The following is a 21,794-nucleotide window of genomic DNA, read 5'->3' as shown; positions in this document are numbered from 1 at the left end:
GTAGAGTAAGTCGTTCTTTCTGTTGTTCAGAGCAGGAGTGTGAACTCTTTGTCCCCTGTGGCTTCATTTGCGCGTCCTTCTTACAAGTTGTATCAAGCTCTGCCGGCCCCTATATAATGAGCTCAGTCTCTGCATTATTGCCACTTAGATCTACTCCTCATTTTGTTCACATCTCTGTCCTCCCCTGTACAATTGTTATTATTGTGAGTGCTCAGGAAGTCTCCAACCATCTAGCAGCTGTGTAATTTGAGTATGAGTGTTATTACATTTTGTTCTTGTACTGTATGGTATAAGGTGTTAATTTGTAGGCCTAGTGAGGTTTTTGTGATTAATGTAAAGTTTGGATGTCAGTCATTGTTAATAATATTTTGTATCTGTAATAATATATCTTGCATTCACTGAGTATTATCTAGTATTTTCATTTTATCAGGGCTGACTTAGATAAATTTACTCTTGCTAATTTCGTGTTAATAGAGGCTATTGCAGTTAACCATATATATAACCTGTTTTTTTCCATTACATTATCCTTATGAGTCCTGAATGTTTTGTTGTTAGTTTGAGCATTAAACTTTGACTTGTAATTTTACCTAACTCTTTTGTTTTGAACCTGGAACTTTACGGGACAGTAGTGATTTTTAGTATTCTCCCTTAAAGTGTACATTATCTTTCTCTGTTCCGTAACATAAATTTGGCGACCTCTTATGAGGATATTCAGGATATTATCAGAAGGAGATTGCTTGATATTTTGTGACTGTGATTTATTCATGATGTCTACTATTACTATGCTTGATAAAGCCAAAGATTTTTTGTCAAATGTGCAAAAGTGTGTGATGTAGAAAACAGAACAAAGAATGAACTTAAGCTTGTTGCTCAACAATTGGGAATTGCTGTTCGCTCTCATCATTCTAAAGATGAAATTGTTGACATGATTAATGAAAGGTTGTTTAATGTAATTCCTCGAAATGAGCAAATGTAGATTGAATTAGCTAAGTTACAGCTAGCCCTGCAGGAGGCTTGTGCTAAGGAGGCTGAATTTCAGGTAAAAGCTCGTATTCAGGAGGCTGAGTTTCAGGCAAATGCTAAGGAGGCTAAGTTTCAGGCTCGTGCTAAGGAGGCTGAGTTTCAGGCACAAGTTGAACTTGCTAGGATTCAGGCAGACCATGAGTATTGCATGAAACAAGGTGGAACTGGATCATCTAGCTCTGATGATTTTGATGTGGCTAAAAATTTTAAACTTGTCCCTCCTTTTAATGAATCTGATTTAACAAAGTATTTTCAGTTGTTTGAGAGGGTAGCTACAGGTTTTAATTGGCCCAAAGAGTATTGGCCAGTACTCCTTCACACTGTTCTCACCAGTAAAGCTCAAGTAACTTATGCAACTTTGCCTCAGGATCAATCTGATAATTATGATGTAGTTCAGAGCTTGATTCTTAAGGCCTATGAGCTTGTTCCTGAAGCCTATAGAGTAATATTTAGGACAACTTATAAGTAAGATAAGCAATCCCATGTTTAGTATGCAAAAATCAAAGAAGATCTGTTAAAGCAGTGGTTAAATTCTAAGAATGAGGATTCTGATTTCGGTAAATTTAAGCAGATGATTTTGCTGGAGGACTTCAAGAGGGGTATTAGTAAAAATATAAGCCTATATCTTGATGAGAGAAGAATAGATAATTTGTCTGATACTGCAGTTTTAGCTGATGAGTATGTTCTCACTCACAAGAGATATTCTAGAGAAAAAAGGAAAGCTGAGTGTAAGTACGTTGCCTCTACTCAGAGTACAGGTAACAGGAAAGAGAATAAAGATGATGTTTCTCAGGAAGTAAATACCAGCTTCACCTCTAGATTTCAGACAAGTAAATGTACTTATTGTAGTAAGCTTGGTCATACTACGGAGAAATGTTTCAGGAGACAGCGTGATGTGAACAAAAAGGAGTCTTTAAATATTCAGTCAATTGGTCTAGTGTCCACCATTGAGAGTTCCCAGAATTCTTTAACTGAGTTAACTGAACCTGCTTTGAGGGGTAAATTAAATTCTCATGATGGAGCTCCTCTTTTGAGCAGTAACGTGGGTGACACTCTCAAGAGTTCATGTGCTAATTTCCTGTCTGATGGTTTTGTCAGTCCTCTGGACAGTAATGACAGGAAATCAGTTAAAATATATCGTGATACAGGTGCTTGCCAATCCCTTATGCTGACCAGTGTTCTAGGCTCTAATGTTAATTCCTCTGATGAAACTGTAATCTTACAAGGTGTAGGGAATAATTACTTCTCTGTCCCTCTGTGCAGAGTGAATTTAGAGTCTGGTTATTTTGGTTGGGTTGGTTGAGACACTCCCAATGTCAGGTGTAACTTTCTTACTTGGAAATGATATTGGTGGAAGTCAAGTGTATCCAGCCCCTCAGTTGTCTAGTGAGCCAGTGGCTGTGGCCCAGGATTGTGATGTCCCTGATGTGTTCCCTGCATGTGCTGTCACTAGGGCTAAGTCTAAAGTTTCTGGTAACTTAGAGGATAATGATGATGATGATGTTATCCTAGCTGACACTTTTCTTGCTAATTTGGACCACTCACCAGATGAGGCAGTACCCCATGGTGTTGATAATTTGTCTCGTCAAGAGTTGGTTGAGTTGCAGGTTGCTGACCCTGAGTTGAAAGGTCTAGCTAACTCTGCTTGCAGTGAGGAAGAGTCAGCTGGTGCTTCTACTTGTTATTATATAAAGTCAGGAGTACTTATGAGGAAGTGAAGACCCCCAACAGCATCAGCCGACTGTGAATGGGAGGTTGTACATCAAGTTGTCATCCCTCGTGTTTGTAGGCAGGATATCATTAGAGTGGCTCATGATTCCAGTTTGGCAGGACACCTTGGAGTGAGGAAGACTGTGGCACGCATTTTGAAACACTTCTACTGGCCAGGTATCTTCAGGGATGTTTCCTGGTATTGTAAGTCTTGTCACACCTGTCAAGTTGTGGGGAAGTGTAATCAGACCGAAAAGGTTGCACCTCTAGTTCCCATTCCTCCTTTTGAGGCGCCATTCACCCGTGTGTTGGTGGATATTGTGGGCCCTCTTCCTAAGACTTCTTCAGGATTTTCTTATGTGTTGACCCTGATTGATATGGCTACTCGTTATCCTGAAGCCATTCCACTTAGAAATATCTCAGCAAAGAACGTGGTTAAGGAAATGCTGGGGTTCTTCACAAAGTTTGGTCTGCCCAAGGAGGTACAGTCAGACCGGGGAAGTAATTTCATGTCAAATGTTTTCAAGCAGTCTCTGAAAGAGTTGGGCATCACCCAGATCACGTCTTCAGCTTACCATCCCCAGACCCAAGGAGCGTTGGAGAGATATCATCAAACACTCAAATCGATGCTCAAGAAATACTGCTTGGAACATCAGAAAGACTGGGACAAAGGTCTTCCATTCGTTGTATTTGCCGCAAGAGAATCTCCAAATGAATCACTGGGCTTCTCACGTTTTGAACTACTGTTTGGTCATGAAGTAAGAGGACCTCTTAAGTTACTCAAGGAATGCTGGCTGTCGGAGGAAGATGACGTCAAACCTGCTGGAGTATGTGATGAAGTTCAAAGAACGGCTGTCCACTGCTTTACAGCTGGCGAGAGAGAATTTAGGAGCTGCTCGGGAGAAGATGAAGACTTGGTATGATAAGAAGTCCAGGTTACGCCACTTTCAGCCAGGAGATCAGGTTTTGATTCTGCTACCGGTGCATGGGCAACCTCTTCAAGCCAAGTTTAGTGGTCCTTATTTCGTGGAGAAGAATCTCAGTGATGTCAACTATGTCGTCGCCACACCAGATCGTAGAAAGAACAAGCAACTTTGTCACATCAACATGCTAAAGTTATATCACAGGCGGGACGAAAATAACCCGGTCTGCACTGTAGCTATTCCACCCGAGTCTGCAAGTGAAGTTCTCCCATGCAGCATGAGCCTGAGTGATAGTTTGGGGAAGAATCCTGATATCATGAATGATCTCCAGACTAAGCTTTCTCATCTACCTCCCGAGGAAAGGCAGGAGTTTTCGGCATTACTGCAGGAGTACCCGCAAGTGTTCCGTGCTACTCCAGGAAGAACCACTGTGTTGATGCATGATATCGATGTTGGAGACGCAAAGCCAATTAAACTGCCTCCTTACCGTGTGAACCCAGTGAAAGTTCCTCTCATCCAGAAGAAGCTTGGCTACCTGTTGGACCACAAGATGATTGAGCCCTGTCAGAGCGAGTGGAGTTCTCCTGTCACTCTGGTCCCTAAGCCAGGTGGGTCACAGCGGCTATGCATTGACTACAGATGTGTTAAACAGATAACCAAAACAGACACTTACCCTCTCCCTCGTGTGGAAGATTGCATAGACAAGATCGGAAAGGCTAGGTACATAAGTAAGTTTGATTTGTTAAAGGGATACTGGCAAGTACCTATGACTGAACGTGCTAGGGAGATCTCATGTTTTGTAACACTAGGAAAGACTTTTGCATGTTCCGTAATGCCATATGGTATGAAGAATGCACCAGCCACATTTCAGAAGCTCATGAATGTTGTAACAGAGGGTTTGGCAGGGTGTGTTGTTTATATTGATGATGTATTAATCTTCAGTGACAACTGGAAAGATCACCTATGCCATGTCAGTAAATTTCTTGAGCGTTTGGTTCAGGCTAATCTTGTAGCTAATTTATCAAAGTGTGAGTTTGGTCAAGCTAAAGTTCAGTACCTTGGGTACGTAATTGGTGATAGACATGTTGCACCACCAGGAGCTAAGGTTCAGGTTATAGGTGATCTTCCCAGACCCAAAAGTAGGAAAGAGCTACAAAGATTTTTGGGAATGGTAGGTTATTACAGGAGATTTGTTCTTAACTTTTCAATTCTTGTATCACCACTTACAGACCTACTGAAAAAGGGAGTTAAATTTGTCTGGACCGATGACTGTGAATCCTCTTTCAGCAAACTTAAAGCTATCCTATTAAGTCAGCCAGTGCTCGCTACTCCAAATTTTGCTAAGCCTTTTAAGATGGCTGTTGATGCAAGTGATACAGGAGCTGGGGCTGTTTTGCTCTAAGAGGATAATCAGGGTATTGAACATCCTGTATCTTATTACAGTGAGAAGTTCATTCCACCTCAAAAGAACTACTCAACTATTGAGAAAGAGCTTTTGGCCTTGATTTTGGGTTTACAGCATTTTTCATTTTATTTGTGTTCTGGTTTTGACCCCATAGTCATTTATACCGATCATAACCCACTGAAATTCCTTAGTAAGTTTAAAGATAAAAATCAGAGATTGACAAGATGGAGTCTACTTCTTCAGGAGTATTCATTAGACATACAACATGTCAAGGGGAAAGAAAATGTTATTGCAGATTGCTTATCTAGACTTTAGACAGATTGTTTTAGAGTAATAAGAAATTTCCTTTGTAAATTTCTTTTTCTTTGTGGGGAGGTGTTACATAGCCTATGATTTCATCATCCTTTGTGTAATTCTAACGTACAGTATGCTGCATGTTTGATCACGAGCGTGTTCTACCTCACTACCCCCGTCCTCCCTTATAGTAGAGTAAGTCGTTCTTTCTGTTGTTTAGAGCAGGAGTGTCAACTCTTTGTCCCCTGTGGCTTCATTTGCGCGTCCTTCTTACAAGTTGTATCAAGCTCTGCCGGCCCCTATATAATGAGCTCAGTCTCTGCATTATTGCCACTTAGATCTACTCCTCATTTTGTTCACATCTCTGTCCTCCCCTGTACAATTGTTATTATTGTGAGTGCTCAGGAAGTCTCCAACCATCTAGCAGCTGTGGAATTTGAGTATGAGTGTTATTATATTTTGTTCTTGTACTGTATAGTATAAGGTGTTAATTTGTAGGCCTAGTGAGGCTTTTGTGATTAATATAAAGTTTGGATGTCAGTCATTGTTAATAATATTTTGTATCTGTAATAATATATCTTGCATTCACTGAGTATTATCTAGTATTTTCATTTTATCAGGGCTGACTTAGATAAATTTACTCTTGCTAATTTCGTGTTAATAGAGGCTATTGCAGTTAACCATATATATAACCTGTTTTTTGCCATTACATTATCCTTATGAGTCCTGAATGTTTTGTTGTTAGTTTGAGCATTAAACTTTGACTTGTAATTTTACCTAACTCTTTTGTTTTGAACCTGGAACTTTACGGGACAGTAGTGATTTTTAGTATTCTCCCTTAAAGTGTACATTATCTTTCTCTGTTCCGTAACAGTATATATATATATATATATATATATATATATATATATATATATAATGTGTGTGTGTGTGTATGTGTGTGTGTGTGTGTGTGCATGCAGCAAAGCTTCACTATGCCAGAAATGAGATTTCAGTGTTGAAAAATACAATCTTTTTAACTTTTTCGTCTGTTTGACACTTTCATTTCTGAGCAAGTCACAGTGTCTGGTTACAGAAATTAAGTATCATTTTGCTGGGGAAGTTCTCAGTGTCTTTCCTGAAGTTATTCCCGGTGAAGGCACTCCACTTAGATTCTCTGGAGATTTCCTTCTTTGCATTATTTTCTCACATTCTCCGAGTATTTTGAGATGCACAGACGACCTATTCTCTATGAAAACCATTATATTTATCACAAAGGGCTACAGCACACATTAACTCCTTCCAGCACGAGCATGGATTTCAAGCGAATTCCCACAGAATGAATATTTCGTGACTAACCAGAAGATACATGAATATACTCGACACTGTTCAGTCATCGGCCAACACCGAGATGCTCACAGTGTACACAGGTTTCGAACTTGCTTTGTTTAGTGTTTTCACCAGCAAGTCTAGAGACGCTCGAAACTCGAAAGAGGCATTGTTTATCACAGTATAAGCACCGTGAATCTCGTCCCTTATGCAACCTGAACGTTCAACGATGAAAGTGCTACAGTGATTGATAAGTTTATTTAATGTCTTCATAACAGTGAGAGATTTTTTCCCCTCTGTAATACCGATCCTCCGTCCCTAACCCAGTAACTTAAAAGTTCAACTACAGCACTGGAAAAGCAGCTTAACCATATAACCAAAACCTTGATGATGAGTAGGCTATCTGTTAAGTCAGATGACTTTCTAAAGTAAAAAGCTTCTTTCACAGTTCTCACGCATCCTTAATTCTGACTATCAGTTCATCTGCCCAGCATGGTTTAAACAATCGGGATGTATAGGCGGGGGAAGGGGGGGGGGGGTCCTCAGTCTGACCAGTGGCTACCCAGGGTCTCTGGTCTCTAACTGGCTTAGTTCATGTGTTATGTGTTGTGTTTCAAGTAAAACATGAATTAAAAATGTAACTATGAGGTGGAGCAAACAGTAGCTGCAACTCACCACGTCCGTCCCCGCACACGCCTCATTCCCAATTGCACACACCATGAAGCAAAGTATCTACATGCTAGAAAGCGTGGTCAATACAGTTTGCACAGTTCATGTGTCAGAACCCTTAATGTTAGGGATAATATTAATTCAGTTGTAGCAGCACTGCGAAACAATTAGTACATACTTTTAGCTTAAAAGTACCATGCTACTTGGGAAAGTGGTCTTATCTCACTGACTCTTGAATCATTTTTTTTTAAACCTAAAAGCCTTATCTCTTTAATGTTCGTTACTTCTTCTGAAGTATGCATATATTTAAGAATACTGTCCGCATACTCTATCCCCTCTTCCTAAAGTGACACAGCAGAATATTAAAAAGCTTAAACATACATATGTAACTGAAATAGTTTATTATTGCATATCGGGAGTTTACTGTTTACAATAGATTCAAAGGTAAAGGATTCAAAGGAAAAGAAAAATTAGTGCTTTAAAAATATGTTTTATATAGTCTACAAATATATAAAATTTAGTACATGAATAGCTGAGGCTGATGATACAATAGAAAGTTAAGTAATTTGTGAGCTTTTAAAACATTCAAAGTCACATTTTTATTAGAAACGTAAAGACCATGAATTTTGTTATCATTACGGAGGAAATAAAATGTAGTTTAATAGACTGATCCCATGTCACTCCAGCTGCCAAGTTTCATAGCATGCAGCGGGAAAATAATATCTGAGTACAGATAATTCCACACCAGTCAATTTTACACACACACACACACACACACACACACACACACACGATACTTACAACTCACGCGCTCTAATAACGTTACCCACATTCACGCCCCCCCCCCTCTCTTATTCTCAAATGAAATTATATCCAGCCAGCCAAAAGCTAATATGATATTCCCTGAGTAAAGATTTTTCTTGACGACAATACCAGCGTAAATACATCGTGCCAGACAACTTACATGTGTTTTACTTTGATTACTTCCATATCCCATTTGCCTCTTGTTCTTGTCTGACCAAGAATGTTTTTCATCAAACCGACACTTTCATGAACCACCATTTGTGTCTGTGTGTGAAGTTACGTGGTTTAGCTGGCCGTGGTCAGCTCGCGTCTGTGTATGATGTGTGTGTATACGGCTCAGGTGGCCGTGGTCAGCTCGTGTCTGTGTGTGACATGGATGTATACGGATCAGCTGTCCGTGGTCAGCTCGTGTCTGGGTGTGTGATGTGTTTAAACTCTGCTGGCCGTGATCTGCTCGTGCCTGACGGTGAGGAGGGTTGGGGGTCCTTTGAAGGAGGCGCCGTAGTGGTGGACTCGGGTGGGGCGGGGACAGGCCCAGGGGAGGAGGAGGGGCCTGATGGGAGAGGTACGCGCTTATGTTAGTGAAGAGGAGCAGGATCAGCACCAGATGTTTAAAGAGATGTGTTAGTTTACATTCTGAAGTAAAAAGACTCGTTAGACGTGATAAGAGGAGACTATATGATGAAAAGGCGACAGAGACAGAAATTAAATTAAGTAAAAATGACGGTCAGAGCACAAGAGCAGCGTATCAGGCCATAAAGGAGTTAACTGGGACTGAAAAGAGAAGGAAGGAAATACCTGTACGAGATAGAAATGGTAATTTGATGACTAAAGATTTGGATATAAAAGGAAGATGGAAAGAGCACTTTGAATCTGTTCTAAATAGACCAATCCCAGCTGAAGAGGACATTTTGCCAGCCGAGAGAGATTTGCAGATAGAAACAGGGGATATAACTTTGGAAGAGGTAGCAAAATCTATAAAGGAGTTAAAGAATTTTAAGGCTCCAGGTGAGGATGGAATATTCCCTGAAATGCTTAAGGTGGAAAATGACGAGTTGATGAATGCGCTTTTGAAACTTTTTAATGTGGCTTGGGATAATGGTGGAATTCCAGAAGAGTGGAAAAATGGAGTGATTATAAAAATACCAAAAAAGGGAGATTTAAGAGTGTGTGGCAATTGGAGGGGGATAACTTTGACACCTGTAGTTGCAAAAGTCTTTTCCAAAATCTTGTTGAACAGAATAGAGCCAGTAATTGATAAAATTTTAAGAGAAGAACAAGCGGGATTTAGAAAGGGTCGAGGTTGTAATGATCAGATTTTTATTGTAAGGCATCTAATGCAACAAGCTAATGAGATGAAAATGCCACTTAACATGTGTTTTGTGGATTTTGAAAAAGGCGTTTGATAGTGTTTCACGTGGACCTATGTTGAAAATTATGAGATTCTATGGTATACCAGAAAAGTTTGTAAATATTATTAGAAGCCTGCATGAAGGTACTTTTTGTAAGGTAATGGTGGGTGGTTCTTTGAGTGATCCATTTCAAGTTAGGTCAGGAGTGATTCAAGGAGGAGTTCTTTCGCCATTGTTGTTTGTTTTGGTTATGGATTATGTTATGAAAAAGGTTGTAAGGAGAACAGGTGCAGGAATTAACTGGAAAGAAAATAAGAAGCTGATGGATTTGGACTATGCTGATGATATTGTACTGATTTGCGGAAGTATTTACGAGATGCAGAGGGTGCTCGATTGTCTGGTGGAGGAAGGAGAAAAAGTGGGATTGGTAATAAATTGTGGAAAGACTGAAATTTTTAATATGAACGTGGAGAACCAAATCGATTGTGTAATTGGGAATAATGTGGTGAAGAATGTAGAAAACTTTAAATATCTGGGAACGATTGTATCATCTAATGGATCATTAAACAATGAAATTGAGGAGAGGATTAGACAGGCTTGGCGAGCTGTTGGAATGTTGAAATCTGTTTGGAATAATAATATGCGCTCGGTACATACTAAAGTGAAAATTTACAAGTCCATGGTTAGACCAATTTTAATTTATGGGCATGAGTCATGGTACAGTACAATTGCAACAGATCAGAAAGTATTAGGATTTGAGAATAAAATACTGAGAAGGATTCTTGGGGTAAAGTGGCAAGACAGAGTTACAAATGAAAGAGTAAGGGATATTACTAGAGTGGAACCAGTTAATGAATATGTGAGACTGTCTCGCTGGAAGTGGCTGGGGCACATATACAGAAAAGAAGGTTGTTTAATAAAGAATGTGCCGGAGTGGATTGCTAGAGGAAGAAGAGGTAGAGGTAGGCCGAGGGAAACCTGGTTGAGGACAATGAAAAAAGAAGCAGGAGATGAGTGTTGGTGGGACCTGAAGGAGATGGCAAGAGACAAATATTGGTGGAGAGAGTTCATTGAGGCCCTATGCATCCCGTGTGGTGCCACAGGAAATGATTGATTGATTGATTGATTGTTAGTTTTCAAGAAAGTAGGCGATCTTTTTATATTACCATGCACAGTCAGATCGTGCAAAGAGATTATGATACAATTAACAGTAATAATCGATGATAAGGTTTACATTTTTTAAAATCATTATTGCTAAGATTTACCTTCCAGTGTCTTTCCCTTGCTAGAGTCCCGCTTAAAATTTAGTGGTTTTGGCTTTAGTGCAGGCGACCTGGCAGCCTCAGGCAGGTTCTGAAGGATGTCTATCACTTCCTGGAATCCTGGCGTCACCTGATTCACGCTGCCACGATCAAGAAATTCCTCCTTTACACCTGCGGGGTACAATAACGTAATGTGAGCACAGAGCCATGCCTGTACTCAATGTCCTCTATAGAATTAGCTCACTTGCAGCTATTTCACATTTTATTTGCATTTTTTTTTTTTCTCTCACACACACACACACACACACACACACATATATATATATATATATATATATATATATATATATATATATCCGTTTATCTCTCTATCTAAATCTATCTATTTATCTATCTATCTATCTATCTATATCCGTTTATCTATCTATCTAAATCTATCTATTTATCTATCTATCTATCTATAGGGTGCTTCCCCCAAAGAAAGGGGGGGTAGCCGAGAGAGATCATCACACTCCCAATTTACTCATTCACACACACACACACACACACACACACACACACACACACACACACACACACACACACACACACACACACACAAGCACACACACACACACACACACACACACACACACAAGCACACACACACATACACATTTATTCGTATCTTAGCCCAAACGGAAGAAGGAAAAGATCTTCACTGCAGCACACCACACCAGGGTCAACTGCGCAGTACAATCAGCGACATCCGCAGCAGGGCCCGACAGCAGAGCTGGTTTACTCCTGCCATATCATCATGGACCCATCCCCTTACCTTCACGTGGCCTGATCAGCTGATCACACCAAATGCGAGAGAATATCCCCTCAGGGCTGGGTCACCATTTATTCATTCACAGTTTCTCTCCAATCATTCCTATCATGCACAGCCACTCTTCTTGATCTACAGACATCCCCCTCACATCCAACGCTCTCTTCACACTGTCTATCCATTCTATTCGTGGTCTTCCTCTCAGCCTTACATCTCTCACATCCGATCCAGTTATTTTTTTCACCAATCGCCCTTCATCCACTCTCACCATACATGCCCAAACCATCACAACACTCACTGCCCAATTCGATCAGCCATCTCCCGCATAACTCCAGTTCTTCGCATTTCATCATTTCTCACTCGATCCATACGTGTCACTCCATACATACTCCTCAGACACCTCATCTCTGTTACATTCAAACTCTTCCTCTCTGATACACCCATATTCTATGTTTCAGCCCCATATAACGCAGTCGGTACGACTCGCAGCCCACCTCTCGCCGAGGCAACACCACCGCTGTTCCCGGCGGGACCAGCTCTCCACAGCAGCTGTATCAGCCGAGGGACGGCCCTGTCCTCTCCACCTAAGGGAGTGCCCCGGTTAGCCCACCAGGAGGTTGAGGCTCGTTCGCCCTATACCTGGCCGACCACCCTCCCTCCGCCAATACCTTGACCGGGGTTGTGCCCTTGTGCCCACCTGGACTGGGCCTCCCCTCTACGCTTCCACCTGCTGCTGTTGGAGAGCTGGGCGAGTCGTTTCGCCCTTTCCATCATGGGCAAGGGGGTTGAGGGCAGTGTCGGGGCGTTGTCTATCTGAGCTCATCGGCGCCTCCTCCATTGGCACCGCATTGTCTATCCGGCTCTCGTCCCACCCTGCCCTCGTTTAGACCATCATGCAGCATGGCCTGATCATCCACCGTCAGCCCCGCCCTGCCTCGTTTACCATCGGACAACCACCTCACCACCCATCGCCGCACCTTCCCCTGCCTTTGCCGCCTTCTGCTCGTTACCAGTTGTTTTGCCGGCCGAGCTATGCTCCCGTCTGGGAGCTTTATTCCTGCTACTACTCTGACGGGCTCTTAGTTTGCCCGTGCCCCATTAGTGCGGGGCAAATATTACAAACAAGCGGTCGGTACCACAACACCCTCATACAGTGTTCTCTTTACATACATTCTAAGCAAGCGACATCTAAACACTTTTTTTTTTTCATTCCTCCCAGCACATTTCCTACTTCATTCCTTCTAAACTTCACTTCTACATCTATTCTTCCATCCACAGTGTCACGGGGGATGAGAAATTATGAATTAATAATGTTGGATGTTACTTGAAAACAGAGACAAGGAATTAACTTGTGAAAATCAACCAGTAAGTTTTACTTTATGTCAGCTTACTTCGCCGATTCTCTAAGGACGAGAATTTATAAAGTTGCTCAACAGTACACAGCAGAGACTAATTACTCACGAATGCTGTTTGTAGTGCTGTTAGCCTCTCGAGAAAGTGACTCCACCCCTGACAATCAATAACTAATGCTAATAATAATAATAATAATAAACAGGTTCTTGCCGGTGCTTAACTCCTGGCTGACACAACGGATTTAAGTTTGATACAAAAGAACTGGCCTAAGTACCAGTTATGAATAATGTAAAGAGTTTGTGCAAACTAGGAGCGGCAAATAAAATAAGCTTAATGTGGAGAAATAAGTCACGTGTCTAATTACATTAAGCTCAGAGAAAAGAACTGTAAATTTATTGATTACCATAAAATAAATTTACGTTATATGAATCTCAAAATAAATTCAAAATAACAAGGAGAATACACTCACTCGCTCATTCAAAAGCTAATCAAACTTAAGCCTAGAAAAACGAACAGAAATACTGGTTAGCGAAGGGGAGCCGAAACGAAAATCTGGGCGCTTGTGATGAACATCAAAACGCTGTTATTCGCTGTAATCCAGCTTCACCAATTCACCGCCTAGGTGGAGATTCAGGAACTCGCTGTACGATGGAGGCGCTGGTCTACGTTGGGCACAAACGGTCCTATCCTCTAGGCGACTCAAAGCTGACTAAATTCAAACAGGGAAAAGAGGTAGGGGCTGGCCGTGTTTGCCGGAAGTAGAGCGTGGCCTAACTTCAACGGTCAACGGAAAGGAGGAGAACGATATAGGCTCACAATAAATCACTCAGTGAAAGCACTAATGTCGTGAATAAGAATGACCACTTGTGAAACAGTGACAAATGTTCTGAAAACCATCCCGATCGAAGTGAATACGAGGACGGTTGAACTGAGTGATGCCCAGTGGGAGTTCCACTAGAAAGTTCGTGGTTTTCTCATTAAAGTACAATGTCACGAATTTATATAAATACGCTAGAGCGAATTCGTGACACAAAGCAACATGTGACCCTAAATACTTAAAACACTCTACTTCCTCAAGCAACTCACCATTCAAAACTACGTTCATCCTCCAACCGTCTACCAACCTCGTACACTTCATCACTTTACTCTTATTCTCCTTTACTCTCAATTTCATCCATTCACACACCTATCCACTTCTCTACCAACTGACTGAATCTCTCCTCTGAATCAGCCACCAGTGCAGTATCGTCCGCAAACAGCAGCTGATTCAGATTCCACTCTCTACCATCACCAATCACCAGAGTCAAACCTCCAACACTCACTCTCGCATTCACCTCCCTTATAACACCATCCATATAAATATTAAACAACCAAGACAACATCACACATCCCTGTCGCAGCCCCACTCTCACGGGAAACCTATCACTTACAGTATTTCCCATTCTTACACACGCTGTACTGTTTACATAAAAACTGTTCACTCCTTTTAACAACCTGCCATCAAATCCATACAATCTCAAAACAGTCCACAAAGCCTCCTTACCAATTCTATCATTCGCTTTCTCTAAATCCATGGCCGCCAAAAAACACATCCTTACCTTTCGCTAAATACTTTTCACACACCTGTCTCACAGCAAACACCTGATCCATGCATCCCCTCCCTCCGCTAAAGCCACACTGCTAATCACCAATCACTCTTTCTATACCCTCTCTAACTCTCTTAATTAATACTCCATCATACACTGTATACTGTATATATATATATATATATATATATATATATATATATTCATTATCCAGTCCTACTTTGCCCCATGAAGAGCTTAGGAGCCCGGGGCTAGGCAGTTAGTCCTGACATTTAAGATGAGTGACCAACCTCACTTATCCCTGAGTGGCATTACGTGAGCAATAAACCCCAACCACCCCTTGGATATAAACTATATACTGTACTGTGTGTGTATATATATATATATATATATATATATATATATATATATATATATATATATAGATATATATAGATATATATTGATATATAGATAGATAGATAGAAAGATAGATAGATAGATAGATAGATAGATAGACAGATAGACAGATATAGATAGATAGATAGATAGACGGAGAGATAGACAGATATTACACATATACATACATATACAATATATCCTTCCACTCAACTCTTCCTTCGTAAGTCTAACCCCCAGGCCTAGTATTCAAGGGCACACCATTGTCATTTCTGTACGTCCGAGCCTAAGAATTTTCTTTTCCTTTACTGCCCAGGTCTCACTACCATACAACATTACATTCCTAACACATGATGCATCCCTTGCCACACATGGAGAGCCCTCTCAATGTCAGGAGAGGCAACAATTCCCTGAATATCCTTCAACCACTCCTTACTCTAGCCACAGAGCTAGCTCCAGTCCCACCTCCAGCACATAACATGTCTCCAAGTAACAGAACTTATTCACCAGCAAGATTAAACCTTTCACATTTGACAATCTCCACATGCTCTCCCCGACACACCGCACATACTAAACGAGCATTGTCTCGCAGTCCACCTGTAATACCACTACACCTCTTATGCACCCACTTATCGCAAATGCTGCACAAGATGGAATTACTTCCCAAACCCTTGTGGCAAACCGCACATGGCCACTCTCCTTGTTTGACAGAACGGCCACCAGTCCTACATGCCATCACTTGTGTTTCATCTGCACTTACCATGAAACCCTTGTGCCTCATACCATCTCTCCACTTGCTAAATCTTTCGTCTGTCTCCCTTTCATTCTCTGCATTCAGTACCAACTCATTGGCATATAGCATCTCCCACATGAGTCCATTTCAAAAGTCACGTGAGAGGACTTCAAGCATCATGATAAAAACAATAAGGGGCTCAAGACTGACCCCTGATGCAAACCAACCTTCACGGAAAACTCATCACTCAAATCTCCATTCATTCTTACCTGGGTGCAAGCACACACATATACAGCCATAACCATCCTAACCAGCCACTCCTCCATCCCAGTTTTCTGACTGTCCACTTCACCACTCTCTTAGGACTCTGTCAAAGGCCATCACCAAGTCAACAAAAACAAGGTACAGGTCCCTTTCGCTTTCTACATATTTTTCCTGAAGCTGTCGGACAATGCATATGGCATCAGTGGTCTCTTTGTCTGACATAAACCCAAACTGCATCTCATCAATATTTACTCATTCTTTTATCATACTCTCCAGAAGTCTATCCACTGCCTTCATTATCTGGTCCAAAAGTTTTATGCCTCTATAACTTCCTCTTTCTAGAGCATCATCCTTCCTGCTGTACACATTTACACTCGCACTCTACTGCCAGTCGTCTGGGACAACAGTCATAAATAATCATACTAATCAAATCACTAACCCCACGCCTATATCTCCTGAGGCCTTCTGCATTTGAGCAGTCAACCCAAACACACATATCACCTTCCCCATCTGCCACCTTCCCCACTTGCATCCTGCCTATTGCGCGGTTCACAACAGCAGTATCAATCAAAGGCCAAGGGCAACACACCGGATCCCTTCGCTCCGAACCTTCTCTGTTCCAGCCGAACTCCTCATTCAGCAACCCGTTATAATGCTCTTTCCAGGCATCTTTAATAGCCTCACTGTTCACCACTACCTTTCCTTCATCACTCTTCACACACTACTAACCTATGATAACCCTGTTTTCCTTCTTCATCTGATTGTACAAGTGTATATATATATATATATATATATATATATATATATATATATATATATATATATATATATATATATATATATATATATATATATTTTGCCAGACGCCTCAATCCCGTTTGGGGTGGCCACAAACAAATCGCCTCCAAGTCGCCCTGTCCTCCGCCATTTCACTGCCCTGCTCCCAACTCACACCCCCTCTCTCATATACCTCTCCACCCCATCCCTCCATCTCATCCTCGGCCTCCCCCGCCCTCTTCCCCCCTCCACCTCACTCACATACACTCTCTTCGTCAGTCTTTCACCCTCCATCCTCTTCACATGGCCAAACCACCTCAATGTGTTCCTCATAACGCTCCCTATCATATCCACATCAACACCACAACGTTCCTTTATATCCTCATTCGTCAGCCTATCTCTCCATGTGACTCCACAGGCTCCTCTTAAATAACTCATTTCCACTGCTCTCACTCTTGACCTGTGTCCTTCCAACAACGTCCAAGCTTCACTTCCGTGCGTTAGAGTTGGTATCACAATACTGTCATGTAGTAACTTTTTCACTTCCATGCTCACTTCCCTGTTTCTTATCACTGCTTTCAAAGAACCAGCAACCTTTCTTCCCTGCTGTACCCTTTCAAGCACTTCACCCTCCAAACCTCCATCCTTACTCATCACACTACCCAAGTACTTAAACGTACTCACATTTTCCAATTCCTCACCATCCAACCTCGCTATACATTCACTGACTTCACCTCTCTCAAAGACCATCACTTTACTCTTCCCTACATTCACCCTTAGATTCCGTTTTTTACACACTCTCCCAAACTCATCCACCAAGCCTTGCAGCTCCCTTTCGTCTTCGCTCAACAACACAGCATCATCTGCAAACAACAGTACAGGGAGTTTCCAAACACTATCCTCTCTCACCAGGGCCACTCCAACATCCACTACCCTACCTTGTACCTCTTTTATTACCCCATCCATGTACAGATTGAACAACCATGGAGACATGACACATCCCTGTTTCAACCCAACTTTCAAAGAGAAAAATTCACTTAGTTCACCATCCACACGCACTGCAGCCTTCACACCATCGTACATACTCTTCACTGCATTCAACAACTTCCCATCTACTCCATATATTCTTAACACTTTCCACAATCCTTGTGTATCCAACCTGTCATATGCTTTCTCCAAATCCATGAAAGCCGCATACAACTTCTTTCCCTTCTCTAGAAACTTTTCCACTAAAGATCTAAGAATGAATATCTGATCAACACAACCTCTTCCCTTCCTAAAGCCTCCCTGTTCTTCTCCAACTAATTTCTCTGTTCTTTCTCTAACTCTGTCAATAAGTATCCTACCATACACTTTTCCTATTATACTAAGGAGACAAATGCCCCTATGATTACCACACACTTCTTTTTCCCCTTTTCCTTTGTACAAGAGAATAATTATACCTGACTTCCAATCCTCCGGGACTCTACCTTCTTCCCAGGCTAATCTGCACATCTTCCACATCCATTCTACTACTATCTCTCCCCCATGCTTCAGCATTTCACCACACACTCCATCAATTCCTGGGGCTTTCCCAGATTTAACTTTCTTCATTGCTTCCACAACTTCTATCCTACTGATTTCTTCCTGTCTTCTCACCTCCCTCCTTCTCCCAGCCATTCCCCAGCCACTTATACTCGCATTACTTCCATCCTCTACGTTCAACAATTCCTTAAAGTGTTCTCTCCATCTGCTCACTTTTTCTCCCTTCTCCACTAGTAATCTACCATTTTTATCTTTCACTCCCCTGCTAACTTCACCTCCACCCTGTCTTACTCTTTTCACCTCTTTCCAGAACATTTTCTTACAGTCCCTCCAATTTACACTCAAATTCCTTCCAAATTCCTCATCCACTCTCTTCTTACTCTCTCTTACTAATCTTTTCACCTCTCTCTTTCTTTCTACATATAACTCTCTCTTCTGCCTCTCAACTTCTTCCACGCCCCTATTTCTCATCTATTCATTGTATGCTTTCTTCTTTTGTGCCACAGCCTGTTTCACCTCTTCAGTCCACCACGCTGTTCCTTGCACCTCCCTCCGTCTTCTCTTCCTTCCACACACCACATCACATGCTGCACATATTTCTTCTGTAAATATGCTACACACACCTTCCACGTCTCCCATCTGCTCCAATTCATATTTGCCCAATCGTTCCTCCACTTCTCTCTTATACTCTGCCTTTTTCTCATCCTCTTGTAATCTTTCCACTCTCCTTGCAACTACTCCTTCCTCTCGTCTTTCCCTTCTTCTATTTCTCCATTCTAATTGGACCTTGATTCTGGCCACCACCAAGTAGTAGTCAGAAAGTCCACTCCCCCAACCTCTATAAACTCTTGCATCCATTACACATCTTTGCATCCTTTCATCCACACACACATAATCAATCATTGCCTTCCTTTCATTCAGTTCACCACCCACCCTTCTCATCACTCGCCATGTATACCTGTGGATCATTTTATGCCTGAAGAGGGTATTGGCTACCACCAACCCCCTCCCAGCACAAATGTCCACTAACGCACTCCCATTCTCATCTATCTCAGCAGGCACACCCCACTCACCAACTATTCCATCCACCTTCGCATTCCCAACTTTACCATTCATATCACCAATCAAAAACACTCTCTCATTCCTTCCAGACTTTTCCATGCACACTTCTACGTTTGTCCAGAACTCTTCTCTCACTCTTCTAGCACGATCTTGCATTGGCGCATACACACACACAATCGCCCATATTTGTATTCCAACTTTCAACTTTACCCACACAATCCTTGACCCAACTGATCCATACTGTCTTATGCTCTTCTTCCATCTTTTACTCACAACTATACATACTCCTTCCTTCGCCCTCTCATTCTCACCTACTCCTGCACATATACCCCATCCATATATATATATATATATATATATATATATATATATATATATATATATATATGTGTGTGTGTGTGTGTGTGTGTGTGTGTGTGTGTGTAATGCTAAGTGCAAAAGGCCCGACTCCTTGGTCCTCTAACTTAACGTGTAGCGGGGTCCTCTTTCGAGACCGGGGCTTAATAAAGAGAGGCAGCACACAAAAACTCCAGGCAATACCCTTTACACGTATATTACCAGTCAGACACAGGACAAAAACAGCAGATAATACAACACAGTATATGGCAAAGAAATACAAACCTTACCTAGGATATTAGTATCTTGCAGGATACTGGCTTAACTGATATGGAGGCCAACACAGTAATTCTAGTGCACAGGTGTACAGGGAATCAGGCGCGCGTGGGAGCACGGGAAGTGTCTCACAGAGAGGGGGCGGGACGAGGGGAATGACTCGCGGTGGGCCAGAATAGAGTTATAGAAATATTGGGAGAGAATAAATATTATTAATCCAAACCTAGTATTTTCTAGTAGCAAAGGGGGTTTGACAATTGATTCTATTTCTCGTTTACGTTCATGGCAACTGTTAGAAGGGGAATTGTAAAGAGAGAGAATGACACTGGGCTTTCATTGTGTTTACGGTAATATAGGTGGGAGAGTATTATTAACACTTCCTCTACTATTTTCTTATGACAAGGGACTTTGGAGTATTTTACTACAGAGGATTTCTCGGAGGGATAGTCTTACTGATTTTCCACAAAGGCGTCACTCGTGAGTCTGATTTACTAGCACTTAGTTTCTACACTCGTCCTTACTCGTCCGCCCGTGATTTCACTCACCCCGATATTCAACATACATAAAGTTATCATCCGGTACATTAGGTCTGGGGCAACGTCACGCTTAACATAAGGCTATCCACTAGTTCTGGGGCAGCACCACACTTAACTTAGTTTATTCACACAGTGGGGGCGGCGGGGAGACACGCCGGTGAAAACTCTGCCAGGATAGGGGCACTGCCAAAGGAGGGCGTGCCGAGAGGGCACGGGATGACCTGCAGGGGCGTCTTCTCGCGTCCAGGGCTGCAGGTGGTGAAGGGGCCCGCAGTCTCCGGGCTGGGTTCAGGGGTGTGGCCCTCGGGACTGGGGCAAAAAGGTTCAGAAATCTCTGGCTCAGATCTCGGCCGGAGATGGAGGTCTTACGCCGCCTCGTGGGCGTAGAGAGATCACGCCCGGGCATTCTGAGGAGGCACTGGAGTGACTGAGGGCTGCGGTCCCCAGAGTCGAGGGGCGCCGTCAGGGAGGGACTGCGGCACCGACCTGAACTAGGGTCCCTCAGGTGGGTCTTCTCCAGGGCCAGGCGTAGGGAGTGGAGGCCAGGGGAAGCCGTAGGGCCTCGCTGGGGTTCTCTGACACTGGGGGTCCTGGCTCTTGCCTCACGCTGGGGCGATGACACTAGCGACACCTCCTTTTGGCCGTGGGGCCAGGTAATTGGGCGTGGCTGCCCAAGGGTGCGGCTATGAGGCGCCAAGGCCCGGCAATCGGCCGTGGCCTGAGTAGGGGAGTCAGCACACCTCTGGACACCTTCGGAACGGCAATCGGCCGTCTGACGAAGGCGGGAGTGGCAGTAGGCCGTCTCCTTCTGCTGGAGGGAGGAGCAGCAATAGGCCGCCTCAGGGGCAGCACCTTCGGAGAGGCAATTGACCGTCTGATGAAGGCAGGAGTGGCAGTAGGTCGTCTTCTGCTGGAGGGAGGAGCGCCAATAGGCCGATTCGGGGGCAGCACCTTTGGAGTGTCAATCGGCCATCTGACGAAGGCGGGAGCGGCAGTAGGCTGTCTCCTTCTGCTGGAGGGAGGAGCAGCAATAGGCCGATTCGGGGGCAACACCTTTGGAGTGTCAATCTGCCGTCTGACGAAGGCGGGAGCGGAAGTAGGCCATCTCCTTCTGCTGGAGGGAGGAGCGGCAATAGGCCGACTCGGGGGCAGCACCTTCGGAGCGGTAATTGGCCATCTGGCAAGAGCGGGAGCAGCAGTAGGCCATCTCCTTCTGCTGGATGGAGGAGCGGCAATCGGCCGTCTCGGGAGGGTCACCTTCAGAGCGGAAATCGGCCGTCTGGCGAAGGGAGGAGTGGCAATCGGCCTTCTCGGGAGGGTTACCTTCAGAGTGGCAATCGGCCATCTGGCGAAGGGAGGAGCGGCAATCGGCTGTCTCAGGGAAAACACCTTCGGAGCGGCACTCGGCCAT

At 43.0% G+C, this 21,794-nt stretch overlaps 1 protein-coding gene across 1 annotated transcript in view; it reads right to left on the bottom strand.

The window, feature by feature from the left end:
• LOC145407475 (putative neural-cadherin 2) overlaps positions 1 to 21,794 on the bottom strand; it is a 152,452-nt gene that overhangs the window by 6,872 nt on the left and 123,786 nt on the right. The window contains exons 26-28 of the mRNA XM_080278404.1: positions 10,754 to 10,921; positions 8,521 to 8,772; positions 6,754 to 6,878 (exon numbers count right to left, since the gene is read on the bottom strand). Coding sequence (XP_080134530.1) covers positions 6,754 to 6,878; positions 8,521 to 8,772; positions 10,754 to 10,921 — 545 coding nt within the window. The remainder of the gene's footprint in view (positions 1 to 6,753; positions 6,879 to 8,520; positions 8,773 to 10,753; positions 10,922 to 21,794) is intronic.

The sequence above is a fragment of the Coenobita brevimanus genome, chromosome 73 (genome assembly GCF_032717465.1).
Source record: "Coenobita brevimanus isolate Jiangsu-jjx chromosome 73, ASM3271746v2, whole genome shotgun sequence".
NCBI lineage: Eukaryota > Metazoa > Arthropoda > Malacostraca > Decapoda > Coenobitidae > Coenobita > Coenobita brevimanus.
The sequence above is the reverse complement of the archived record's forward strand: the minus strand, read 5'-3'. Positions and strand labels throughout refer to the sequence as shown.